Source organism: Eubalaena glacialis, chromosome 16, assembly GCF_028564815.1.
Source record: "Eubalaena glacialis isolate mEubGla1 chromosome 16, mEubGla1.1.hap2.+ XY, whole genome shotgun sequence".
Taxonomy (NCBI): Eukaryota; Metazoa; Chordata; class Mammalia; order Artiodactyla; family Balaenidae; genus Eubalaena; species Eubalaena glacialis.
Genome location: NC_083731.1, coordinates 85,515,344 through 85,542,911, shown reverse-complemented (window position 1 = coordinate 85,542,911; position 27,568 = coordinate 85,515,344). Strand labels below are relative to the sequence as shown.

Here is a 27,568-nt window from a genome sequence, read left to right as displayed (position 1 = left end):
ATGCTGCTGACCCGAAGACCACACTCTGAGCAGCAAGGCCTCAGGGCAATGGTCCCCAAACTTGTCTGAACGTTGGAATCACCTGGGGAATTTCCAGACTATGGATTCCCGTTTCCCACCGACAGAAATTGTGATTTAATTGGTCCGGGATATGCTCTGGGCTTGGAAGTTTTAAAAGGTCTCCACGTGATTTTAAGCAAGTTTAGGATGCACTGCCAGGGGGCTTGCAGAGGGAGCATGTAGAGAGCTTGCAGGAAATGAATCCGTAAAGAAGACAAACCCAGAATGTAGTAAGAACTGGATAGTTTAGATCATGCAAGGGTAGTACTTTGAAAAGGGTGGTGGTGGATGGGAACACATTTAACAGTCGCCTCGGGGTCTATCACAGGGCCTGCGACTCGCGGGCACCTTTTGCTGGGGGGGAGGATGAAGCCCTAACCTCTCTTTTCTCGCTTCCGCTCGTGCCCCAGGGCGGGAGGGGCGGGGGCCGGCGAGGGGCTTCTCAGAGCATGCGCGAACGCGGGCCGGCGAGGAGCTTCTCAGAGCATGCGCGGCTGCGCCGGCGCGCCAGCCCCGCCCCGCCGGGGCCGCGAAACCGGAAGTGCAGTCGGGTCGCGCGTAGGAGCTCCCGGAGCGGTCGGTCGGCCTCGGTTCGCGGCACGTGGCTCAGCACGTGGCCGAGTGCCTGGCCCCGGGCACCCTGGAGCCTCCGGCCTCTGTCGCCGAGGCGGTGTCGTCCCTGACCATCGCCGACGCGTTCGTCGCGGCCGGCGAGAGCCTAGCCCCGCCCCCTCCGGCGCCCCCTCAGAGGTTCATCTGCTCCTTCCCCGACTGCAGCGCCAATTACAACAAGGCCTGGAAACTAGACGCGCACCTGTGCAAGCACACGGGGGAGGTAACGAGGCCGAAGGCGTGGCCGCGGGGGGCTTGGCGTCCAGGCCGGGGACTAGTGATGCGGTGCGCGCCAGGTGGGCGCCGCCCGAGGGTCCCGCGCGTGGGTGCGCAGACGCGTTCAGCTTTGGCCCCCGGGACCGCACAAGCGAACCAGCCATGCCTTAGGGAAGGACTGGGGAGGTAGACAGGGAGCTCTAGGACCGAGATATCCTTGCCGTGGGCTCAGGGCTCACTAAGCAACACTTTCCCCTTCTTTGACCTTGAGTGGTGGCCAGTCACCACCTCCCCATAACGTGTAAATATTTGCAAGGTTGGAATACTCCCACGCCCACCCCCAACCTGCCTTAAAAGGCCCCGCCTCCTGGGACCGGAATGGAGGAGAACTTTAGAGTACTGGAGGTTTGCAAGCAGCATGTGTTCGATCATTCATAGTTCAGTACCGTCCTGGCCCGGAGAGCAGCAGATACGACAGGCAAGGCTTCTGCCGTCACGGACTTTATGCTTTAAGCGGGAGGACAACGGAATAAGTAGGAAGGCGACGCAGTGAAGAGAGGGCTGCAGGAGGGTGGTCGGGAGAGGCCTCTCTCTTGACCTGAATGAGAAGGAAAGGTCCCAGCCCTGCAGACATTTGAGGGAGAAACAGCGCGGGCAGAGAGAACTGCCAAAGGAGCGTGTGGTCCTGGGGGTGGACGCCGGTCAGTGTGATTGGGTGGGGGAGCCTGAGGAGCAGGCCTGGAGGGTCATTTGTAGGCCAGGGTACAAATGGGTTTAGAGCTTGCGTTTTGTTTTGAGGGCAATAGGAAGCCTTTGGAAGGTGACAGGTGAGCAAAGGGCGGCTCATGGAGGCCTAGGATTTGGCCCAGTTTCCCGGGATTTGGCGGAGTCTGGCTTCTCAGGGCCTCAGCTGAAGGCCCTTAACCAGGGTGCTGCAGCTCCTGCCTGTGCTCCTAGCACTTTCCTGACTTACAGGTCATCCCTCCGTGTGTCCTCACGCAGCCCGTCCCCCTTCCCCCTGCAGCATTTGAAGGCTGACCATTCCCTCCCCGGGACCTTGTCCAGCTCACTGACCCTTTCTCCTGGCTCCTCTCCCGCCCTCAAGGTTCTTCACGTGCCCCGCCCTCTTGGCTTCTTCTTACCCTGTGACTGGCTTCCTTCATGACATGCTTTATGCTTCGCCTCCCTCTCTTTCCTCTCGCCCGTTCAACCCCCCTAAATTCTGGGCCCTGTTACCAGGATGTCCAAATTAGACCTTACGTTTCCTTTCAGACTCGTGGGCTGTATTTAGGATATTGGCACTCCCAGCTTCCTTCACGCAGGCTAGAAAACTTGGAGTCATGTCATCCCAAATCTCACATTAATTTGACAAATATTTTTCAAACGTCCTCCCTGCCGGGCTGTGCAGAGTTCTGTGCACTTGCCCTGGTAACGCAGCTCTTGTCTTCCTGTTCCCCTGCTTTGCTATCAGTAGTGTTCTTTGAGGCCTTGGTACCTCCTTCCTGGACTGTTCTGGGGCATGTTTTCCATAGTTAAGTGCACAGAACTGGTTTACGGGGGACATGTTTTGGCTTTTCCTGTGGGTTCAGAGCAGAGGCCCTTCCTCCCAACTCCTGGGTCCCACGTGGTGGTTGCACTTTGGGCCGTGAGCTGTGTGTGTCCGGGCACCTGTGAGCTTTCTCGGATGTGACGCACTCTTCTGTAGCTGTGCCAGGCGTTCTCTGAGCAGACAGTGGGCTTGTCCAGATGAGACCGCCTGCCTGGGCTCTGAATGGATGCGGAGATGCTGTGCGGGAGGAGAGGATCAGTGCGCACAGGCCGCGCTGAGAGCCGGCAGGAAATCTTTAAGGGGGTCACTGCTGAAGCCTGGTGTAGGTTAGGAGCAGGTTCACAATACTGTACGGTCACTGTGAAGGCTGCCCGCTGGTTTCACATGGTATTCCTAGAACACAATCTGCTGCAGCACTTTGTGAGCAGCTGCGGCATTTCGGTTGTCGCATAACCCCAGGCGGGAGATCCTTGCCTGGCCTCCTGTAGCAGGTGCTCAGCACTTACTGGGTGGAAACCACCTCTACAGACAGAGTCCACGGCTTTGCCCATCAGATAGTTTAGGGCTTGAAGTAACACCAGAGCCACTGACGCAGGCAGGATTGACGTGCTTTTTGTCGCCTTCCTGCTAGAGACCGTTTGTTTGTGACCATGAAGGGTGCAGCAAGGCCTTCGTCAGGGACTGGCACCTCAGCCGCCACGCCCTGGTTCACACCGGAGAGAAGCCCTTTGTGTAAGTAGAGAACTGTCTTCAGGCCTCTGAAGTGGGTGGCGTTTGGCACAGAAAATTGGCTAATGACCTTCAAGGTGAAGAAAGTGGAGCTGCTTTCGTCTGCATCTCCTGAGACCGGGTTTGGAATGTGCGAAGAGCGTCGGGGTCTTGTGGGTCATTGCGTGTGATAACTTCAGGGACGCGTTCTTCTGAAGTTGTCTTGAGTTTGCATCCTCTCGTCTCCCTTTAAAGTGTATCCTAAATGGGAAATCAATCTCGAAAAGTTCAGACCAGATGGAAAATGGTTCCCTGGCAGATTCTGGGCTCTGCATCGTCAGGGTCTTTACGAACCAATCAGCTGCTGGGATAAGAGACATAACGCACGTTTATCTTCTCTTTCTTTCAATTAAGCCCCCACTCCTCTGCCATGCCAGTGTTAATTTCATTCTTCTCTGACACAGTTGCTCCTTATCTCTGAAAGGATAAATATTATTGCTTTTCTTTTAAATCAGCTACTTTAAAGCAGTGGATCTCAAATTTGGGGTCCATCAGAATCACTTGGAGGGCTTGTTAAGTCACAGATGGGAGCAGCCCGCCTGCTCATCAGGAAGGACCAGTTAAAGTATATCCACACCGTGGAACACTGTACAGCGGGAAGAAGGAATGCAGGTGTTCCCTGTGAAACTGTAAGAAAATCTCTGGGGCTTATTAGTTGAAAAACCAAGGTTCGGAAGAGGGTGTATTTCAGGCTACCTGTTTGTGTGTAAAAAAGAGCAGGGAGGTAGACAGGAAGTCCTGTATTTATATTTGCTTCTGTTTGTATAAAGAAATCCTAAAAGCTACATAGCAAAACTTAAGAACATTGTTGCCTATCTTGGGAGTGGTGGGAGTCCTGGGTGGGTAGGGGCAGGGGTGGCAGGAACCATGCAGCTGTGTCCCTTTCCATGCTTTTGGTTTGTGAGCTAAGCGACTGTATACTATTTAAAAAACTAAGTCTTAAATAAAAATGGGGCTGGATACGGATGCGCGGGTTGGAGAGAACGGCGAGGGCTACTCCTGCTGGAGCAGGACGACTGCAGTGTCTCTTCCGGCTCGCTCTCCAGCCCAGATCCCTCTCTTCAGCGCCAGATCCCCGAGTCCAGCTGCTTGCTGGGCAGCGTTACTTGGCTGTCTCCCTGGTTCTATGGGGCCCAGGTCCCTGACAGTCCACAAGCTTTGTCTTTGGTCTCGTTCTTGTCAGGCGGCATCACTGCCTGCTTGCTGACCCGCGGGACTCCTCATTCTTCCCTCCCGTCCTCCACAGCAGGAGGTCTGCAAGGGCTGTCCTTACCCCTCAGGGCCTCTCCCCTCCCCCAGCTGCCGGTGTCTCGGTTCAGGCGCTGGCCTGCACGCCTCACTTGAAGGCTGTTTCCCCGGCCCTCTTCTCACATCACCCTCCAGATTGCTTCCTTTCCTAAAACTGGGCAGTGGTTTTGAGCGCTGCTTACGTAGTGACCTTTGTGCCTGGGCACTTTTGTGGTCTTGCCCCGTTTGCTGGACTCTGACAGGAAGTGGGGGTCCAGCTCTTCTTACCTGGGCAGCAGCACTCCCACCCCCAACTTTGCCAGGGCGTCTCACGCCCCCTGCCTCTGCTGTTTGGTTCCTGGCAGGACTTTGCTGGCCCTGTCCTGCCCCACAGTGGTGTTGGGTTAGATGTCTGTGTCAGGATTGAAGTCAAGAGTGACGGAAAACTCAGCCCAGTAGAGGCTTAAACAGGATAGTGTCTGCTTCTCTTGCATAACTAAGATGCAGAAAGGCCGAGGTGGATAGGGGCTCCTCCTAACTTCGTCTGCAGTCCTCATGGTCCAAGATGGCTGTCGGAGCTCCAGCTGTCACATAAGCGTTCCTGCCACCAGGGTGGAGGGAAGGGCAAAAGAGGTGTGCCCCCTTTTTAGACACCTTGTGGGAGCTGAGCAGGATGGGCCAGAACTCAGCTGTGGGACCACGCCTCATTACAAGGGAGGCTGGAAGAAGCTCTACTTCTGTTGGCTGTGAACCCAGCTGAAAGTCAGCATTTTGTTCCTGAGGTCAGAAATAGCACGTGTTGGAACTTGGGGTGGGTGGTCTCTGCCACAGCACCCCTCTTGTGTCCTTCCAGTGGGCCTCTGGGCATTTCTCCCACTGTCACTCTGCACTGTCGGTCTCCACCTTTCTCTGCCTGTCCCTGCGGATAGCGTGGTGCCTGATAGGAGCGTTATTCGGGGTTTATCGGTGAATGATGGCTACGATGAGGGCTTGAAAAGGAAGTCGTGCTTCATCCATCCGGCTTATGAAAACTCATCACAGAAAGAGCACATATTAAACATCACAAAGAATTTAGATAATTCAAGGTCAAGATATAGAAACACTCATTAAGGGGAAAGAACTACATCGGCTTGGTGATGTGTCACAGGGCCTAATGGTTTATGGTTCTCTAAATATCTGTTTTTTACCTCTAATGATAAGCTGAAACCAGTTTTTTTGTTTGTTTGTTTTGTTTGAGGTCTTTTTGGAAATGTAGCTTGTAGAGACATTTCAAGCAAAATTAAAGTTATCAGATTCTAAACTGAGAACAATTTAACTTAAGCATGATTTAAGTCTAAGCAGGGTTTGGGCTTTTGGAACTAGTGTTTTTCATCTTCCCTCTGCCCACTGTATAATGTGTGCTGCACTGTGCTTAATTTCAGAAGCCTAACAAGAAAATGCATCTCTCATTACATATAATCACATCAAATTGAGAGGCGTTATGTGGTATGGCTTAACACTTTGAAATTTGTTAAAGACTATTTTTTATTATACTTTGGAATAATTAGCTTTTATAAAGTGGGAGGATGTACACATCTTAAAATTTCTCTTCCCTTGGTTTGTTAATATTTTGGTTTACACAATTTCCTAACAGATGTACAGCTAGTGGCTGTGATCAGAAATTCAACACAAAATCAAACTTGAAGAAACATTTTGAACGCAAACATGAAAACCAGCAAAAACAATATGTAGTAAGTATGAATGATTTTATATGCTTAAATTCTGACTTTAATCTTTATTGCCTGTGTGTCTAAAATTTTCATCAACCAAATTTTGTCGGTCAAATATCTGAATTTAGTTTGACACTAGCTATCATAATAATGGTTTATTTTGAAAGCAAACTTTTTTGCTAATTAACGTATATTATTGGTAGACTACCCCAAATGAAACATTTTTGCTGTTTCATATGTGTTACTTTTCAAAGCTTCTTGAATTTTATAGTAACTAAATGGGTGAAAGTAGCAAGTATGTAATTTCTGCCATACTTTTATCTTGAGAGGATTCTGTTATGAACTGTTCTTGATTTTTTTTTGAGACTAACAAACCTTTACTTAAACAGTGCAGTTTTGAAGGTTGTAAGAAGACCTTTAAGAAGCATCAGCAGCTGAAAACCCATCAGTGCCAGCACACCAACGAACCGCCGTTCAAGTAGGTACTTTACGTGGGTGAAAACCTCTTAAAGTTCAGGTAGGGATAAGATTAAAATGCATAGGTTGCATACCAATGCTCAGAAACAGTTTCTTAATCAACATTTTCCTGTTAAGTTGTACAGTGTATGCCCATTTATGTATTGGGGTCTTTCAAAAGTTTGTGCTTTTGTTTCTCTAAAAGAAAGATTTAATGTGTTTCAGAATAATTTGTGAAATTAGTACAATTGTGGTTAAGCTTGAAGGGAAGGCTTACGTCTTAACTATTCAGATAGAGCCTGTTCAGTGGTGTGAAATGTCCTTATGAAGATGCTAAGTATTCCTTTCCTGTAGAACAAAGGTATGTGGGCTTAGCCTGCATCAGAGAGGGTTTCCGGAAGAACAGGAAGAGGTGACTGGACGCATTGGAAGACACCTGCCAAGGGCACCTGCTGATGGCCGTCCTGCGAGCCCTGGCTGGCGCTGTGCGCGGCTGGGCTGTCCCCTGCCTGGGACTTGTTGCCGTGACAGTGCCTGTCCCTGCTTGCAGCTCTGCCGCCTCTTCCTGTGCCGCTGGTGGCCTGAGCGCAGAAGGGGCACCCAGAGGCCATGCATCTGCTGCTGTGTTTTCTTTTCACACCATCCCATGGCAACATCATTAGAAAAACTAGACACAAATGACTCAGGATGGCTTAGGTGTTTACCCGAGCCATCTTTCTGTTGCCATGAAAACCGGGTATATTTTCAGAGGTATAAAGATGAAAACTGTTTAATTTGATCACATAAGCAAAAAAAAAAAAAAAAAAAAAAAAGTAATGACTTTTTTCTCTCAGTTTGTTCTGCCCAAGGCTGGTGAAGTAACTTGCGTTTCACCTACAACTAGGTCTGAATTTGAAATCCCATTTTTATGACTGGTTTGGTTGTGGGAAGAGGAGACTTTGGCAGGATGAGGACGACATACTATTCAAGTACAGTTCTGTCTGAAAATGGATCAGCTAACGCTCGTGTGTTGTTGACCCAGGTGTACCCACGAAGGATGTGGAAAACACTTTGCTTCCCCCAGCAGCCTGAAGCGGCACGGGAAGGTCCACGAGGGTAGGTACTGGTGCCCGCTCTGACGGGCACACCAGCAGTAGAGCGTGTGTGTTTAATTCTCTGACTGCTCGAGTCTGTGGTCATCCCGAGAAGCTGAAGCTGCATGGGCAGGGGCTCCCTCTGCTTGTCCAGGTTTTATGCTCTTGACCAGAGAGGTGCTGGGTGTCGTGTCTGCCCTTCCACTCCCTGTTGTTGCTGTTGAGAGTTAACGTTTATTGTTTACGGACGTGCCTGCTTATGCTTCTTTCTTGTGAAAGGGTTGGAACTCCAGCCGTGGCTTCGCTGCTTCAGCTGCTTTTAACCTCTTCTCTTTCCTTTCCTTGTTGGCATTCAAAGGACTTGGATTATAGTTTGAGGTTTTTGGAGTAATCAGATTGTAACTTTTTTCAGAAAGACTTGATTAAGCCAACAGCTTGAATCTCTTCTGTTTCCATGAAGGATTTTTGATACGTATTCCAGTTTCCCAAGCCTTAGAATTTATATGACTTTTTTAAAAAAATTTATTTATTTATTTATTTTTTTGGCTGCATTGGGCCTTCGTTGCTGCGCGCGGGCTTTCTCTAGTTGCGGAGAGCGGGGCCTACTCTTCGTTGCGGTGCGCGGGCTTCTTGCGGTGGCTTCTCTTGCTGGGGAGCACAGGCTCTAGGCACATGGGCTTCAGTAGTTGTGGCACACGGGCTCAGTAGTTGTGGCTCGTGGGCTCTAGAGCGCAGGCTCAGTAGTTGTGGCGCACGGGCTTCGTTGCTCCGCGGCATGTGGGATCTTCCCGGACCAGGGCTCGAACCTGTGTCTCCTGTATCGGCAGGGGGATTCTTAACCACTGCGTCACCAGGGAGACCCCCCCCTTTTTTTTTTTAAGACAAGAGACTAGTAGTTGAGTCTTTTAGTTTCTATCTGGTATTTAGTTGGGAAGCTCAGGCTGACTGTTACACTGACTAATCCAGTTCTAGTGCTTTGCACAGTGTCCATTTTTGTTCACAGAGTTTTTCTCTGGAATCTTCTGTTTTCTTTTCTCCCTTAGCTGCTTCTTCCTAGTTCTTTTTTGCAGCATGAAATTTACAAGATATTGACACTACAGGAAGCTGGGGGTGGGCACGGGTATCCTTGGTGGTTTATCCAGGGCAAAGGGCTGAGTAAAAAAAGAGGCAAAGGTAAAGCAGGGGGAGGGGAAAGGGACCTTGAGCCATGGAGGCGTGGTTGGGAGGGGGCATCACAGCAGCTGGGAGTCCGTGGGCCGTGTCCCCAACCCACTGAGAACAGGAGAGGGAGGGCCTCCTCGTGAAGCCCTGCTGAAGGGAGAGCCTATATGAAGGACCTTGACATGCAGTTGTTTGGTTTTATTGTAAAATAAACTTCTCTTAGTTTTCATAGCTACTTCTTGAGGCTAACAGGATATTGGGAAGTAGGAGGAAAATTATATAGGCATGTAAGTTTCCTTGCAGTCTAATTTTTTTTTGATAATTTGCTTGTTTTTTATGATAATTATTTTCCTTTCAATCTAATTATGATTGGTGTTTATGCCGAGTATTCACAAAAGGCAATGTACCAATCTGTGTTTTTTTTTTTTTTTTGAAATAGGCTATATGTGTCAAAAAGAATGTTCTTTTGTGGCAAAAACATGGACAGAGCTTCTGAAACATGTGAGAGAAGCCCATAAAGGTAAGGCAGGCATGAGGGGCATGATATAAATATCTGCCCCTGTGGAACTGATTGAGTGCTTTTAAAGGGTGAAACATTAAATATGCACTTGAAAATACAGAGTTTATATAGTATGTCTGGTAAGTGCTGGGTACCTCAGCTGTTTGACACGTGAGCAGAGATCCGTGGTCCTGGGCCGAGGCCTGTGCGCATTTTAAAGGCTCGGGCAGGTGAGGCCTCTGGGGAGGCACTGGCTGGTGTCTGCGGGGCAGTGTGGGAAGCGTGCCCTGTGTGTTGGGGGACACGGAAGAAAACTGGTCCGTTTAACTCCCTCCCCTTGCTGCGCCCCCGGGTGGAGAAACCCTGCTGCTTGCAGAGGAAAACAGGGACTTCATGTCATGTAGGAACTTGGAAGAATTGAGGCACACTTTCAAGCAGTGAAAACTGGAGTTAGTTTCCTCCCAGATTTCTGATTTATGTGTCATCATAAGGTTTTGGGCATCGAATACGTTGCTTGATATATTCCATATTAATTTTTCCTGCATGGTAACACCTGGGAAGTGGGCTCAGTTTGCTTGTCTGCTCCCCCAGAGGACATAACATGTGACGTGTGCCAGAAAACGTTTAAGCGCAAGGATTTCCTGAAGCAGCATATGAGGATTCACGCCCCGGAGAGGGACGTGTGTCGGTGCCCCAGGGAAGGCTGCGGCCGCACCTACACCACCGTGTTCAACCTCCAGAGCCACATCCTCTCATTCCACGAGGAGCGGCGCCCGTTTGTGTGTGAGCACGCCAGCTGCGGCAAGACATTTGCCATGAAGGTGAGCGCCCCGCCCGGCGCCGTCCTTGGGCGCTGCTGGGCTCCAGGGAGCCTGGCCCCAGGCGGCAGGTGGGGAGGCTGGGGGACTCCGGCCCTTCACTCCTGCTCCAGCAGGAGCGGCTCTCCACCAAACTCGGCGAACAGACAGATCGCCCCTGCCAGTGGTGCTCAAAGTCTGGCCCTCAGCATCGCCAGGGAACTTGCGAGAAATGCACATCCAGGCTCCGCTCCAGACCCACTGAATCAGAAGTTGTGGGGATGGGCCCAGTCATTTGTGTTTTAACGAACTTTCCAGGTGATTCTTACGTGACGGAATTTGAGACCCAGTGGCCTCTGGACCATACGCTTATTATTTATGAGTCTGCTGATATTTGGGGTGTCCTTTTGGGCTGCCATCATCTGGGGATTGAGAAGGGGAGCAAGAGACAAGGACATGGGGGACCTTAGAGCTTCGGGACACTCGTCTAGACTTGGAGACCGTGACCCCCGGTGGAGGGGCCCGTGTGGCTCCGAGGACCCGCGCCCGGTTGGTGCCCTCACAGGCACTCGTGGGAACAATGGTAGAGACTGAAGTGGGGGTGAGGCTGGCTTAGCCCAGCCCAGGCCGTGAGAAAACCACGGAACTGCTGGTGGTCAGTGTTTGTGCCAAGGACAGCAGGACTGGGGTCAGGTTTTCCACTGGTGTTTGGCGATGCTGATGACACGGATTCAGCTAGAAGAGCCTCCTTCAGCTCGGAAAGGGTTTCAGAACTGGCCCCCCAAACCCCTTACTATGAAAGAACTAGGAAGCCACAGGCACACGTGGTGAGAATGTATACATTCCTAACCTGGGTCCTTGGAAAAGGCAGTGATTTTAGTCCAGAATTTAAGGAACAGTTCTGCTCCAGAGGTAGAAGTCAGATCCCTCAACAGAATGTAACAGAAAGAAGGCTGTCCGTTTATTTAAGTGACTCATGGGGTTTTCATATTAACAGACACCAAATACCAAGTGGCAGTGTTTTACAAATAAAACTGTTTTTCTTTTCCCTTCATTGCAGCAGAGCCTCAGCAGGCATGCCGTTGTGCATGACCCTGACAAGAAGAAAATGAAGCTCAAAGTAAGTTGAGACTTACCAAGCTGTTAATTTTAAAATGTGAATTGCTTAAACTAGATGCAGTCTATTTAGCATATTTTCAACTACTTATTACTGTGTGAGGCTGTACTACTATACAAAGCAATTGTGTGGATTTCACTTTCTTACTTTACAACAGTAGTTTTGTTGTTGTATATACTGCGATAGTTGTATACCTGATAGGTACACGATTCCAGTAGTTTTTGATTTTGAATTCGAGTTACAGTCGTTCCTTGGTATCCATGGGGAATTGGTTCCAGGAACCCCCAGGATACCAAAATCCGCAGATGCCCAAGTAAAGTTATATGAGGATTTTCGACAGCGCAGGTGTCCACGTGCCTAACCACCCCCCAAGTTCAAGGGTCAGCTGTATTTGCATATAACCTCTGCACAGCCTCCATATACCTTAAATCATGTTACTTACAATACCTAATACAATGAAAATGCTATGTAAATTGTTGTCGGCACACGGTAAATTCAAAATTTGCTTTTTGGAACTTTCTGGACTTTTTCTTTTTCTAAAATATTTTTGATCAGCTGTTGGTTGACCCGCAGATATAGAGGCCTGCCTGTAATCTGTCTTCCTTATTCCCAAAGGTGAGACCGTCTCGTGAAAAACGGAGCCTGGCCTCTCGGCTCAGTGGGTACGTCCCTCCTAAAAGGACACAGGACCAGGGCGTGTCTTTGCCCAGAAACGGGGAGACTGAACTGCCTTCTGAACTGCACTAAAGGCAAGGTGCCCTCCGCCGTGGCGACGCTGGCCCCAGCTACACACCAGACTGCTTTGTTTGAAGGACCGCAGACTAGCCAGCTCAGTTATTTTCTCTCAGAAGCACGTTTTTATTAAAATCACTGGTGCAGAGCATTGGATGCTCCGTGGTTTCCATTTTCTCTGTTCAGAGCGTCTCCTCTCTGGGTCCCCTGAGCTGATCTGCACGCATTCTCTTCCTTTTGGCTCAAGGGACGAAGCACACACATCACAGCCTTTCCCCCTCTGATGGGCTGTGGCCTGGATGAGAAGGTAGCTATTCCAGGCATAGTCTGGAGTATTTGATTACATATCTCCTCCTAGAAAAGGAAAACAGCCAAAGACTAATTTAAAACCAACATCTTTGATTCTTCCCCATGTTAATGCTCTAATACGCATAAAAGCCAGCATGCTTGAATTGCTGCTATTTAAGGGATTTGCTGAATCGAATCGTACATACCTGGTTAAGCTGACTGAAACCTGTACAATAAGCAGGCAGTTATACAAACTCCATGTAACTAGGCTAATGCACTAAAGGCTTGATAGTTATAAATCCCGTCATGGCACTGAGGGACTATGTTTGGCCCAGACCACCCTCTCGAAAAAAGTGCAAAGCAGTGGGTTTGGGCACTGGCAGAACCCCTCCTTTCCCCCCAGGCTGTCAGTCCAGTGCCGTTCCCAGCACTCATTCACAGAGTCATTGGGGTGGTTAGAAAAATACAGACAACTCAGTTCTAGAGATTCTGGATCAGCTGGGCTGGGCTGGGCCGGGCCCTAGGCCTGAGTCATTCTAACGTGGAACTAGGGTTGAAAACGGCTGGAATAAATGCTGCCTTTTAGATGCTGCAAGTTGTCTAACTCCAAAAGCAAAGTAGATACTCCACAGACTTATCCTGGGACTGTAAACTGATGGACACTTTCTAGAAGACAATTTGACTTTATATGGAATGCTGCTTATAGGCCTTTATAAAGAGGAAACAGACTTTAAAAGATGAACCCATAAAGTTTCTAACTTTCCTATTTAAGTGTTGGATACTCTACAATTTGTAAAATAGAATAGCATATAGCTTGTAAGTTATAAAAGAGTTTTTTTTTTTTTGGCTGTGTTGGGTCTTTGCTGCTGCACGTGGGCTTTCTCTAGTTGCGGCGAGCGGGGGCTACTCTTCATTGTGGTGGCTTCTCTTGTTGCGGAGCATGGGCTCTAGGTGCGTGGGCTTCAGTAGTTGTGGCTCGCGGGCTCTAGAGCGCAGGGCTCAGTAGTTGTGGCTCGGGGGCTCTAGACCGCAGGCTCAGTAGTTGTGGCGCATGGGCTTAGTTGCTCCGCGGCATGTGGGATCTTCCTGGACCAGGGCTCGAACCTGTGTCCCCTGCATTGGCAGGCAGATTCTTAACCACTGCGCCACCAGGGAAGCCCTGTGAACTAGAGTGTTTTCATGTGGTGAAGTATTTATGCTACAATGGATAAAGTAACGTGTACATTTTGCATTTTGAAAAACAAATTGGAAAGCTACTACCATCACTGGGTAGGATTAGTAGTTACTTTTCTTTGCCTTTACATTTCCCAGATTTTCTGCAGTTGTATTTTTAAGATCAGAAAGAAAACAAAAACACACAAGCAGTCAGTCACACCTGCTTTTACTTACCATTTTGTTTTCTGGCTCTTCTGTATTCTTCCCTTTCTTTATTGTAATTTGAACTTTGTACTTTTTCTCGATCCACTGCTGAATCTGTTTACTCTTTGTGTCCAAATCATGTTGTCCAATATTTGAAGAAAAAGTCAGTTCCTTTGTCAGGGTGGGTCCTGGTTTGAAAGAGTGAGACTTGGTGCTAGTCTGTGAGGCCTGTGCTGCATCACATGCTCGTCCTAAGTCTGCATTGCTACGCGGGCCCCAGAAGTCCTCCTGTCCGGTGGTCTCACATGCCAGTAAACATTTAAACACAGGAGACAGACACAGGTAAAATACCAATTTTTTACCTGCCAAGTAAGAGTATTTTAATATGGAATGCTTCTGTTTATCGTTACCATTGTCTGATGAAAGAACAAAGGAATGGTCCTTTAAAAGGAACCAGTTAATCCTTATTCTTATTTTGGATGGTGGGTAACAGGTGTTTATTATATTTTTTCTTTAGGCTTTCTTTTCTTATTATATTTTTTCTTCTTTAAACAGAAGTAGTTTTTCTGAAAAGGAGTTCTTTTATTAACACCTCTTTGCTTCCTTACAGCTCCTGCCAGCTGGTCCGCATTCTCTGTCAGCCCTTCAGCCGTCTCTGAACCAAGCTTCTCGGGCTGTTCACCTTTTTTTTTTTAAACGTGACATAGTTTGATGTCCTTATCACCCTAGCTGGCCTATTCTAGATAGTTTTTGTTTTCCAGTCAACATCCCTGTTGTCAAATGTGGTGTCAGAAAATTGACACGTGGCCTTACCGTGCAGCTCTGGAACCAGCCTTCTGACCTCTGTCCCAGTGTGTTTTCCGTAATGATCAGCACTTACTAGGAATCATGAAAAGCAAACCTCTTCACGTAATATCCAACTCACGGCTTCTGTACGGTTTAAATGACAAGTGAGCTGGCAAATCACGTGAGCGTTCCTACCCTTACTGTGACGAAACGGGCATGGGGCACGCTCCAGGAATCACTTCAGAGTTAGGGAGCGCTTCCGTGTGATTAACTGCACACACCCCCCCTTAGAGATGATGGGAGCAGGGGAGGAGGGTGCCCCGACAGGTGAGCGGCCCAGGACAGGAACAGGACCCGGACCCCGTCACGCCCGTGCGCCACTCTGCCGGGCCCGGCTCTAGGAGGCCAGGCAGCCATCGGGGGGGTTAAGGGTTCCCGTTAGTTTGGTGGTGGTCACCTTGTTTTCCCCTCATTTTACACAGGTGTAGAGGACGACATGACGGACACAAGAGTAGCAAGGAAAAAAGAAAAACAGGGATAGAAGTAAGTGGACGAAAAAGACACTGGAAACGGTGGTGAAAGGACGTCTCAGTTTCTCACTGCCCCGTTGTCACAGGGGCCCTGGCAAATGCCAGACCTCAGCTGCGGATCTGCAGTCGTGAGGAGCTCGGGGGCAGACAGCAAGGTACCTACCAGGCTTGGGCTCGGCCCTCTCCATCCCTCTGCGCCGGAGCCGCTCCTGGTAGATCTGCGTGCCCGTCATGAGCTGGTACCGTGGGGGCTCGGCCCCGGGGTCCCTCGGCACCAGCCGCAGGTCCTGCTCGGCCATGAGCCTGATTACGTTCGCTCGGTGCATGGGGCCCAGGTCGTTGCCCTTCTCGTCCAGCACCTGAATGATGCGCTCGTTAATTTTTCTTCCAACGTTACGAAAAGCTGTTGCATTCTTTTTTTTCTTTTCTCTCTTGTCCTGGGTGTCTTCAGTACTAAAAGCTTTTGCGTGAATGAGGCAGGATGGTCTTGGGGCAGAGGCAATGTGGGATGGCTCCGCCAGTGCCGTCTTTTGTGCGACGTATTTACCCAAACATCTTCTAATGCAAGTATTTTCCGTTTTTATAGTTTGTAATGTTAACCTCTTTAGAAAAAGGGCAGCCATCCTAAAAAGCAAGGAGAAAAGCTCACTGAAGTCCGATCGCTCATTCCCATGGGCTGGTGCTGTGGAGCATGGAGGGCGTGTGCGAGCCTGTGGGAACCTCACCTGTGAACATTGCAGGTCCGTGCACAGGAAACTTCCAAGTTATCTTAGTTGACTCCGTTCCCCGTGGATCTCACAGTGCCAGCTCCAAAAGCAGGTGTCACCCTACGGGTTTATTTAGGACGATGCAGAATCTTGAATCCCTGCTGACTCACAGACACCTCTTCGTGAACGTAGTGAACAACTTATCAATACATCTGATGGCCTACAAAAGGTAAGAACACTGTTATGGGAAGGGGGACCCTCCAGGAAGACAGCTGACGCCCTGGAAGAATGAACTGGGACTCTCAGAAGGGGAAGGCCCCGACGTTAACGGGGCCTCATAAACTACACCCATCACTCACACGGCAGGTGCTGCATCGCTGCCAAAGGTGAGCTAAAGCGCCAGGCACATGTGGTCTGACTTCATGGCCACGAACGCTGCACTTAGAAGGGGCATTCTGATGTTTTAGTTGCTTGTCCACCATAATAAGTGTCCCTCCTACCATCCACACGACAGGTAGACCTGAGAAGTGTCTGAGGGAGTGATGAGAGGACCCGTTCATCTCATCTAGGGTTTGCTGAGAAACACGAGAGAATCAAGAACTCAGAGAGGTAGGTGTGTGCGGCTCGTCAATGAGAGAGAAGAGGATGCGGTGCCTTAGACGGTGCTTCTCAGACAAGGCTCCCTGGGGCACCTGCTCGAGCATCACCTGGGGTGTTTGTTCAGACTGGAAGCTCCCTCTGGTCCAGCTTTGATCCCACTGGGCTGGGTAACCCACTCCTCCTACCCGTCACCATCGGCCACGCCCATTGTCGACCAGTGACATGGGGGGTGGGAATGAACAGCAAACTATGGAAAGTGATGGGAGGTGCACATTCTCACCTCCCTCCCCCGCAGGTCCCTCGCTCTGGCTCCAACCCCCCAGCCCCGCCCCAAACGCCACCCTTGCAGAGGTAACTGCCCACCCAGCCCCTCCACGCAGACGCCCAGCGGGCACCCTCAGGTCAGCACGGGCAGAGCTGAATTCCACCTGCCCCTGCTCCCCGCTCTGTCCTCCCGTCTGCTGTCCTCGCATACACCCTCTGACGCTCAGGCCCAAAACAGCTGAGTGATCCTTGACCCTTCTTTTTCAGCAGATCCCATTGTTCGCCCTCTAAAAATCAGCAGGATCCAAGCACTCCTCGCCTTCTCCCTTGCTGTCTATCGCCTGCCCCTGAAATGCCATCGTCTCTCACCGGCATCAGGTCCCAGCCTCCTGACCACCCTCCCCGCTGCTGCCCCTGCCCCTTAAAACATGGAAGTCAGGCCGCCGCCCTCCTCTGCTCACAGCCCTCCGCGGCCCCCACCTCCTCCAGAGCCCCCGGGACCAGGCCCCCACCCACCCCTGCCCACAGCACCCACCCCGCTTCTTGCGCTCCCGGCCCCAACCGCACGGGCCTCCTGCTGTTCCTGTGAAGGCCGGACGCGCCCTCCCACCAGCCCCCGCCCCGGGTGGGATCCTCTCCCTCACACGATGCCAGCTCATTTACTTCTCGGCGAGGCCTTCCCTGTCCACTCTGTCAACGGCACATCCCATCCTTTCAAACGCATGACCTTGCCTTTTAAAGAGATGCACTGCCGACATACATTGATCTACACAGGAACACTCACAGTCTTTCCTCACTGGAACGTAAGCTTCGTGAGAAAACGTCACGTGTCTACTTCGTTCGCCGCTGTGCTCCTCACACTGGCGCCTACAGCCTGTCTCAGTACGTACAGCCGTCCTCGGTATCCACGTGGGACTGGTTCCAGGACACCTGGCACGGACACCAAAATCCGAGGATGCTCAAGTCCCTTATATAAAATGCTGTAGTGTTTGCACGTAAGCTATGCACACTCTCCTGTACACTTCGAATCATCTCTAGATTACTTATAATACCTAATACAATGGAAATGATATATAAATAGTTGCCTGGCACAGTTGCTTTTTGCAACTTTCTGGCAATTTTTTTTTTCGAGTATTTTCAGTCATGGTTGGTTGCAGCCACGGATGTGGAACCTGTGGATATGGAGGGCTGACCGTACGTGCTGAATGACTGCGTGAGCCCAAGGAAACGGCCAGGAGGCAGGCAGTGTCTGCAGGCAAATCTCCAGGTCGTCAGGTACACCAGCGCCCCCCACCGCAGATGTGCCGTTAGAGCGCTCTTGTTATTCTAGAGATACTGAACTTTCCTCCGTATATTTTCTTCCTTTATTCAAAAGCTAGGGCCCTTTTTTCCAGGAGTATTCAATCATACCACTGTGTCAGTTTTCTTCTGGTGCTTTTCTATAGTATCGTGAGAAGATATTGTCAGATTTATGAATAAACCTTGAATAAAATGATCCATGCTTTACAAAAAAAAAAAAAAATTCCCAGCTGGCATTTCAAACGTCCACCAACCTCAGTGAGATCTACGGCCAGACATTTCATCCACAATGAATGGGTTACCTGATGGTCATTAACTGGGGATGCAGATGCTGTAAAGGCTCCACAGTGGGATTGAACTGGGTTTTATTTTTTTTATTTATTTTTTATTTTTTTATTTTTATTTTTTAAACATCTTTATTGAAGTATAATTGCTTTACAATGGTGTGCTAGCTTCTGCTTTACAACAAAGTGAATCAGTTACACATATACATATGTTGCCATATCTCTTCCCTCTTGCATCTCCCTCCCTCCCACCCTCCCTATCCCACCCCTCTAGGTGGTCACAAAGCACCGAGCTGATCTCCCTGTGCTATGCGGCTGCTTCCCACTAATTATCTATTTTACATTTGGTAGTGTATATATGTCCATGACACTCTCTCACCCTGTCACATCTCACCCCTCCCCCTCCCCATATCCTCAAGTCCATTCTCTAGTAGGTCTGTGTCTTTATTCCCATCTTGCCACTAGGTTCTTCATGACCTCTTTTTTTTTTTTTTTTTCCCTTAGATTCCATATATATGTGTTAGCATACTGTATTTGTTTTTCTCTTTCTGACTTACTTCACTCTGTATGACAGACTCTAACTCCATCCACCTCATTACAAACACCTCCATTTCATTTCTTTTTATGGCTGAGTAATATTCCATTGTATATATGTGCCACATCTTCTTTATCCATTCATCCGATGATGGACACCTAGGTTGCTTCCATGTCCTGGCTATTGTAAACAGAGCTGCAATGAATATTTTGGTACATGACTCTTTCTGAATTATGGTTTTCTCAGGGTATATGCCCAGTAGTGGGATTGCTGGGTCATATGGTAGTTCTATTTTTAGTTTTTTAAGGAACCTCCATACTGTTCTCCATAGTGGCTGTATCAATTTACATTCCCACCAACAGTGCAAGAGTGTTCCCTTTTCTCCACACCCTCTCCAGCATTTATTGTTTCTAGATTTTTTGATGATGGCCATTCTGACCGGTGTGAGATGATACCTCATTGTAGTTTTGATTTGCATTTCTCTAATGATTAATGATGTTGAGCATTCTTTCATGTGTCTGTTGGCAATCTGTATCTCTTCTTTGGAGAAATGTCTATTTAGGTCTTCTGCCCATTTTTGGATTGGGTTGTTTGTTTTTTTGTTATTGAGCTGCATGAGCTGCTTGTAAATCTTGGAGATTAATCCTTTGTCCGTTGCTTCGTTTGCAAATATTTTCTCCCATTCTGAGGGTTGTCTTTTGGTCTTGTTTATGGTTTCCTTTGCTGTGCAAAAGCTTTTAAGTTTCATTAGGTCCCATTTGTTTATTTGTGTTTTTATTTCCATTTCCCTAGGACCTGGGTCAAAAAGGATCTTGCTGTGACTTATGTCATACAGTGTTCTGCCTATGTTTTCCTCTAAGAGTTTGATAGTGTCTGGCTGAACTGGGTTTTAAATAGCTGAGATACTTACTGTTCAATAACAGACACTCAGATACTTGTTGCCATGTGGCGGAAGCTGGCAAACCAAACAGAAAAGTCTGAAGACACCGGAGAAGACTTTTCCATTTTTCCTCAGAAAAAGAGCAGCAGCAGCAAGTCCCAGGTTTCCCTCTGAGTCAGGATGAAACTAGCGGCTACAGACGAACGCTAGCGCGCCCTGTGTAATGCGCTATCGACACGTTACACAGAAAATACTACTGCAATAGGTAGGATTCTGTAAAACAAGGAAGCGAATAAACTAGGCACAGGAGAAAGATGAAAAGAAATTTAAGAAGAACCCTGAGGTTTCCTTAAGGTTGAAGACACAGTAATTTTCTTTCCCCTATTCTTCCTAATTACCATTATTTCTCTAATTTTTTATAAGGAGGAAGTATTTTTTATACTAATAAATCCTATTTGTTTACAAAATAAAAACTATTTCAGAAAGATAATGTAGTTTTTTTTTAAAGCTTTAAAAATACTTTCCAAGAAGAGGAAAAGGTAAAGAGTAGAAAAATTACTATAATAACAATAATTGAATATATTAATATATAATTATTATATAATTATAATATATTTTTATATATTATGATATAATATAAATTATACATTATATAATTTATATAAATTATAAAATTTATAAAAATTATAAATTATAAAATGTATTATATTATAATACTATATAAGTATATATTATAATATAATTATAATTATAATATATAATTATTAATGTAATAATTAAAAATGATTTTTACCTTTACTTTTTTAAAGGTTCTTTGCTATTATTCAAATTTTAAAAGGCTTTAAATTTTCTTGACTTACACAGCAATTATGCTTCAACACTAGCTAAATTTTGGCTTTGGATCAGCAAAGAGGAAGATATACCTGTTTCTTCAAAATAAACTCTTCATAGATAAAAATATAAATAACAGAGTTAAGGAAAAACCTGTGATATGAAATTTGAATTGGAAATATCAACATAAATTCAAGTAACTGAGAAACTTCTTATTAGGAAAATTCTCAAGCATATACAGAAAAAACAGCAAAATAAAGGCCTAAGCACCCATCACTCAGCTCCTTGATTCGCAGCATGTGGTCCAACAGGCTTTCTCTCCACCAGCTACTACTCCCGGGACCCCAGCATCCGTGAACTACTTCCTAAGTCCTGTGTCATCAGTAAACACTCCAGTAAGAGCTGAGGACTCTTGTATCTTTTGAATAACACATCCCAACTGATAATCAGTCCTCTATATGTTCAAATATCCAGTCTTCAGGTTTCCCTGATAGTATTACCATTTTGTTTACATTTTATTTACGGTTTGATCATATGAAGAGACTCCCACGGGCCAAATGTGTGATAATTTAAACATCAGTGACTGAAATTCATTTCAACACACCGAATATGCAAAAATCTATGAAAAAGAAAGATAGTTAGCCACAACTGTATGTGACTGCTACCCTGACTCCTTACTCTGGAAATTGGTCATTGAAAAAGAACTAAGCATTTATCCTACCTCTTTAAGAAGAACTGTAATCACCCCTAGTTGATGAAGAAAAGCGTTCTTTAGAGGAGAATGCCAGCTAATACATGGAGAAGAAAAGTAAAAGTAATTTGAAAACCACCATTTTGCCACCTCCAATCAAATCACTGACTCAGGCAAGGATGGATGCAAAAATCATTAGGTAAAAAGCTGATGAGGAAACAAGGTATTCAAGTGGTGCCAAAGGGTGACCCAAAGAATACTTCCAGACTGAAGCGGGAAATGCGCGCTCTGGCCATCACCCCGTAACAGAGGTCAGACTCAGCATCCTGACAGTCTAACATTCACCTCTTCACGTGATGGATGGTCCTTCCGTGAAGCAGTCCTGCCAAAAAGATTAAACCTGAACCGCATCAAGCCTCTAGACTTAGCTTCTTAGTTTCCAAGGATACAAGGGCCAGACTAGAGAGGAACGAATGAGATGACACTACAAGGAAACAGTCTGACAAGTCCAGACTGTGGGACAAAACCACTGGCCTCAAGTCTTAAAAAAAGAAAAGTCAGTGTCCTTGGGAACTTGAATTAAAAGACTATGGAGACATATGGGACTTCCCTGGTGGCGCAGTGGTTAAGAATCCACCTCCCAATGCAGGGGACACGGGTTCGAGCCCTGGTCCAGGAGGATCCCACATGCCGCGGAGCAACTAAGCCCGTGTGCCACAACTACTGAGCCTGCGCTCTAAAGCCCACGAGCCACAACTACTGAGCCCGCATGCCACTACTTCTGAGCCCACATGCCACAACTACTGAGCCCACAAGCCACAACTACTGGAGCCTGTGCTCCGCAACAAGAGAAGCCACTGCAATGAGAAGTCCACGCACCGCAACAAAGAGCAGCCCCCGCTCACCGCAGCTAGAGAAAGCCCACGCGCAGCAGCCCACGCGCAGCAACGAAGAACCAACAGCAGCCAAAAATAAATAAATAAATTAATAAATTTTTTTTAAAAATTAAGACTGTGGAGACATAATCATAAAATTCAGTGTGTTTGAGAAAAAAGCAACCAAAAAGACATATGGGGGTAAAGGGGGAAATATCTGCATATGGGCTAGATTAGTGATGGATTAGATACTATCAGAGAAGTATTGTTAATTTTCTCAACTGTGGAAATGTCATTCTTAGGAACTCCTTAGGGAGCGTGTCATGACATCTGCAGCTTACTTTGAAATGGTTCGGCAGAAAATATAAATGTAATTATGGCAAAATCTGCAGAATCTAGGTTATGGTTATTTGATTGTTTAGTTATTAATCTTTCAACTTTTCTGTATGTTTAATTTTTTTTTCATAATTAAAAAGGTTTTTTTTAAAAAGAATCAACAACCTACAGGGAGGAAAAAGTTCACTAGTCGTGCCAATATGACTATCCCAGTCTGTGTAAGTTGTACATTTACTGTAATTTAATAAACGGGCACTCTGGCTTTATATATATTAAAAAAAAAATTCCCTTCATTAGTTGTAAGTCTATGTCTAAGCGGAGCCTATGTGTAAGGAACTTCACAAACTTAATGGCTGATTTTTTTTTTAATGCAAATTGCCTTTTTTTCTCCATCTGGTTTTCATCAAATCAAGTCTAAAAGTGTTTTACCATCATAAATGGTGATGGTTTCAGTTTAAGGTACTATGTGAACAATTTGTTGTTAACCAAAACAGCTAAAAGTTAACACAAGTTCTCTATTTTAGAGAAGTGGTTCTCAGAAAATGGGAGCCTACCAGCATCAACTGGGGATGCTTTTTCAAAATACAAGATGTTTCCTCACCCCGCTCCTGTTAACAACCACTGGGTTGGGACCCCTCAGAAAAAGATGACGTTACGAAAATGAGTAATAAAACATTGTAATGTAAGTGGGTTCAAGTAATTTAAGCTGGGATGTGTGGGGTTACCCTTAATCTTTCCAGGCTGATGCAAAATAGGGAGCCAGTTTCTCTGATGAGATGTCTTTGATAACCTCTGTCAAATATATAACAGACCGAATGAACCAAATCTAAGTCAAAATAAGCACTTACTAGGAATCATGAAAAGCAAACCTCTTCACTTAATATCCAACTCACGGCTTCTGTACGGTTTAAATGACAAGTGAGCTGACAAAATACGTGAGTGTTCCTACCCTTACCTCCACAACTGTCATTTCTGAGACATCCAAAAATATTTTAAAAGCCAGTTATCTTAAAGTCAGTTACTTAAAATGCACAGTTTAATAATATGAGATATCCATTTCTGATTCCATGATTACTCACACCTTATTGAAATCACGCTGTGCTGTATGAGCTGCATCTATTGGTCGTTTTAGTTCAGTAGCTAACTCCATATTCTAGAAAGAAACACAGGATTTCTTTTTCTTCGTTGTTCTTTACTTACTTGAGATTGGATCACTGAAAAACTCCACATCCTCTAAGCACTGGAGGACAAACTGACAAATGTCCCCAGAGTCCCTCTCCCCTCTGGGCTGTGGTTCCTCTCCTGCAACTCCTGCTACTGTCCATCCCCACTCCTCTTCTTGGACCTCTTCAGCATCATCCCTAGCTGTCCCAGGATGATGTAAGAAAAAAATGTCAATTACATGACTCCAGGTATACACAACAGAGTAATTTTAGTGTTTGACCCACATATTACAATAAGAACTGGAAATAATTTAAACGTTAAGCCATAAAGTGGGCAATTCTGAAATAAATATGTGGTACTTCCATATGCTGTGGGTTTCAGGTGAGCTTAGGGCTGCATCCTTTGTATTTTCACGTTAGCCTTCAGTTGTCTGAAAGGAACCACATCCTCTGAGGACAGTTACCAAGTCCGGCTCGTACTGCTCAGCACACGACAGGCCAGTAAATCGAGAGACGAGTCGTTGGGACACGGAACAGTGACTTTATTTGGGAAGCAGCAGACCGAAAAGATGGTGAACTCATGTCCCAAAGAACCACCTTCCCCGAGTTAGAATTCAGGCTTCTTTTATACTAAAAGGGGAGGAAGTAAAGTCCTGGTTCCGGCCAGACTCCGGAGGGGATGTGTTATTTCTTCCTCCCTGCAGCCATTCACACGTGGGCCTGGTCCGGATATTTTCTGTGATCTGAACAAAGGTATTTTAGCTTCACCTGGGAGGCAGGGTTCCCAGAGATGGGCCATTATGTATAATTTAAGCTTATAGGCAACATCCCTTTAGTGATTAACTAGAATACAAAGGTTCTTCCCTATTATAGGACTACTTTCCCCAACTTTTATTATGAAAATGTTTAAACGTTCAGAAAAGTTGAAAGATTGTACAGTCAACACCCCAATACTCATTCACCCAGATTCCACGGTTGCTCTCCTTGGTTTATCCATCTATTTTTTCCTCTTTCCATCCATTTTATTTATGGTTTGATACATTTCAAAGTAAGCTGCAGACACTCGTACACTTCATCCTCAAACACTTCAGCATGCATATCATTAACTAGAGTTCAATAATCATTTACAATTCTTTTCATTTTGAGGCAAAATTTACATACAATGAAATGTACAAATCTTACACACATAATTTGACAACACCTTTGTTACCAAACTCCTATCAACTGAAGAGATGAAAATAACTTCTATTATTTGTTCACTCCCTGCTTTTCTTTCCTACATAGCTGACATTGTATATTGATACCTATGCTTTCCAGGGAGGTTGAATCAAAAGGTACATGGATTCTAGTGGATTAAGTATTTGTGAAATTAATTTTGCCAATTCCGATGACTTTAAGAATTCTCTTTCACGCCTTCCAAAGGAGTTTCACTAAGTCCTTCTGCCTGCAGGCCTGCCCACTGCCCCACCTGCCCCATTCCAGCCCGGGGTGAGCACTGCAGTCACCAGGCCTTCAGGTTGCTGTCCGCTGGCCCTGGTTTTGTACAAAGTACTCTCCACACTGACGAGCTGTTGACGAGCTAGAACACTGGAAAAAGCTAACATATATCTTGGCCAATTACTTAACTACATTGCTTTAGCCATAAAATTTTAAATTTATTTTATTTTTTAGTTATTTTATTGTAATAAGTTAACCATCCAGAAAACATTTTTTGAAAAGCTCTTAAATCCTGAGCTCAAGACTCAATATTAAAAGTTGTACTTATTCCTGTATATTAATTTTCTAAACGGTCATCTCACCTTCCAGAACTCCCTATCTCAGTGACCAGCACCTCAGTCCGTCCAGAGCCACCTCGTCTTGTCCACTTCTGCTCTCCCGCACTCTCACAGCTAATCCAACACCAAGGCTCCTCAGTCTTACTTCCGAACACCATAAATCCACCCACTTCTCTCCATATCCACTGCCACCACCCTAGTTTAAGCCATCTTCCATCTCTCCTTTGGATTCCCATCCGTCTCCTAACTAGGCTGTTACACCATGAGCTCTGCAATCAGTTCTCCCCTCTGCAACGCTGGTGTTGTCCCCGCACCCAGCGCCCGCCCACCTTAAAACTGCCTGAAGATTAAAGACCAAGAGCTTTCAGGAGGCCAAAAGGTCCTTCGCACCTTCCCGGCCTCACTCCATTCCAAATTCCTTTCTGCCTAAGCCACCCTGGCCTTTCCGATCTTGAAGCGCTCTTCCCCTTGGTTTAGGAAACTCCATCCCTGCCTAGCGCGGTCCTTCTCAGGGCGTTCCTCTGATTACCTCCCAGACTAGGCCAGCTCTCCCCTGGCCAACCCCTCCTCCCCCGTCCCCGCTATTTGCTTGTTGAGCTCAGCGTTAAGTGCGTCCACAGAACAGCTAATCTCTCCACGATTATACTTTTGTGATTATCTTGTTACTGTTTCTCTCAGACGGTAGGTTCTGTGAAGCAGGGAACGCATCCGGTTTACCCTTCCCTGCATCGCGCCGGGCACGGTCAACAGTGGCTGATTTTCCAGAGCCCTCCATTCTGCACTTCCTTACACTGAAGCCTCTCATAACCTGTACTTGGAACTGCGGCTTTTCAGTAAGAAAATGTATTTACTTCTTTCAGGAGTCTTATGCCGTGGAGCCTAGCAAATGGTAAATGGGAAAACAAGAAAGCCCAGATCACTCAGCGACCTTCCCCACTACGCCGCCTTCTCTGGCCGCAGAGTGCAAAGAGCCTGGACGCTTTCCCCTGCTCCGCGCTGAGGCAGGGACTGGGGGATGGGGGGAGCCCCGCGCGCCAAACAGACCGGTCACGTGCACCTGCGGCGGCCACGCCCACCCGAGCCCCAGCCCCGCGGCGCGCCTGGACCGGAGCGGGCCGTAGCGACGTACGGCCTGCGTGCGTGCCCGTACGTGCACCGGGATAGCAGGGCGGAAGGTCCAGGGGCCTGAAGGACCGGGGGCGGCGGGTCTAGGTGCTGCGGCTCCGGGGTGCGCGGACAGCGGCTTGGGCTCGAAGACGGCTTTACAGCCCGGCCGAATCCCCGAACCCGCGGCACGGTCTGCAGGGTCTGTCCGCTGGCGGGTGGGCGGCACTGAGCTTCCAGGGACAGGGACACGGCCGAGCGCAAGGCCGCGTCCTCCGCAGGCACGTCCCTACGACCCCGTCCTCCCGCCGCAGGTCCCCTCACCCGCGCAGCGCCCCTTGCCTTTAGCTTTACCTGTTCCGGGCCGCCGACTGGTAAGGTTTGGCAGAAGGAGCCCGCAAACGGGCTCCGCCGTGAGACCCTTTCACCTTCCGTAGTGGGCGGGGCTTCGGCCTGCGTCTTTAAAGGAAAGGTGACGTGAGGAGGAGCGCCTTTCCGGCTGGCGGCCTAAAGTCCTCCGACAGAAAATGCCGAGGGAGAGGGGAGGTGCGTGCGGCAAGTTGCCGTTCACCTGGCTCCTGCCGCCGCAGGTGGTGCGGCGATCGGAGCTTCCCATCCCCTCGGTCCATTACGTTGGCGCCGACCACGGTGTGGCTGTATTCCCACTAGGCTTAGAGCTTTCGTACACGTCTTTTTTATTTAATAAAATACTATTTTGATAGAATGCTTAATAAACTATTTCATAAACGTCTTTATAATTATTGTGAGTTCGGGAGCACTGTCTGCATTTGCAGGTGAGCAGGCAGACTCGGGAAGCAGAGGCTCCCGTCGGTTCCCAGGTAAGCGGCACTGGCGGCCTCCGAGCGCCGGGCCGGGCGCGGAAGGCCCCCGTGGCGCCGTAACCCGGAGAGCTCGGAGCCGTCAGCGTTTGGCCGAGGACCACACGGGCGTGGTGCGTGCGTGCGGTGTCCAGGCTCTGGAGCAGTTCTAACCCTGGGAGCGGACCGTGCACCCGGTCTCTTGCCTGCTTGCTTTGGGGTCTGCGAGCCTGCAGACCGCCGTGCCAGCCCCTGCCCCTCTCGCCTCTTCTCCAGTAGGAAATTCCTCCGTGGCAGAGTGGGAATTCCTCAGTGGCCGTGACTCCCTGAAGCCACCTAGTTAGAGGCTATTTTGATTTATATGAGAGCACACTGCTTCTACTGGATACGTGTAGTCCAGCAGGACATGTCGCTTTATTCTCATTAAACAGCTCAAGTCTCGCATTACCTCTTTCGTTTCAGATGAG

General features: G+C 47.7%; 2 protein-coding genes and 1 long non-coding RNA gene across 5 annotated transcripts; 2 read left to right on the top strand and 1 right to left on the bottom strand.

Annotated features, from left to right (window-relative positions):
• On the top strand, positions 1-12,127 carry GTF3A (general transcription factor IIIA). Its single transcript, XM_061170933.1, has 10 exons — positions 1-45; positions 623-895; positions 3,069-3,169; positions 6,066-6,162; positions 6,531-6,619; positions 7,619-7,692; positions 9,271-9,351; positions 9,922-10,151; positions 11,188-11,247; positions 11,860-12,127. The coding sequence occupies exons 1-10, from the start codon at positions 1-3 to the stop codon at positions 11,989-11,991; spliced, it is 1,182 nt and encodes a 393-aa protein (XP_061026916.1). The 3' UTR covers positions 11,992-12,127.
• On the bottom strand, positions 11,708-26,731 carry MTIF3 (mitochondrial translational initiation factor 3). 2 transcript variants are annotated; one of them, XM_061170750.1, is made up of 5 exons: positions 26,638-26,731; positions 15,665-15,866; positions 15,103-15,587; positions 13,654-13,811; positions 11,708-12,330 (listed from the first exon to the last, which is right to left on the bottom strand). In XM_061170750.1, exons 3-5 carry the CDS (start codon positions 15,560-15,562, stop codon positions 12,112-12,114), a joined length of 837 nt encoding a protein of 278 aa, XP_061026733.1. In that variant the 5' UTR covers positions 15,563-15,587; positions 15,665-15,866; positions 26,638-26,731; the 3' UTR covers positions 11,708-12,111. The 2 variants fall into 2 exon arrangements, with proteins under 2 accessions (XP_061026733.1, XP_061026732.1); XM_061170749.1 differs by having other exon boundaries at positions 11,709-12,330; positions 15,103-15,563.
• On the top strand, positions 17,288-20,388 carry LOC133076231 (uncharacterized). Of its 2 annotated transcripts, XR_009697514.1 has the most exons (4): positions 17,288-17,505; positions 17,668-17,785; positions 19,421-19,773; positions 20,373-20,388. It is a non-coding gene; the product is annotated as an uncharacterized LOC133076231 (long non-coding RNA). The 2 variants fall into 2 exon arrangements; XR_009697513.1 differs by lacking the exon at positions 20,373-20,388 and having other exon boundaries at positions 19,421-19,866.
• Positions 26,732-27,568: the final 837 nt, after the last annotated feature.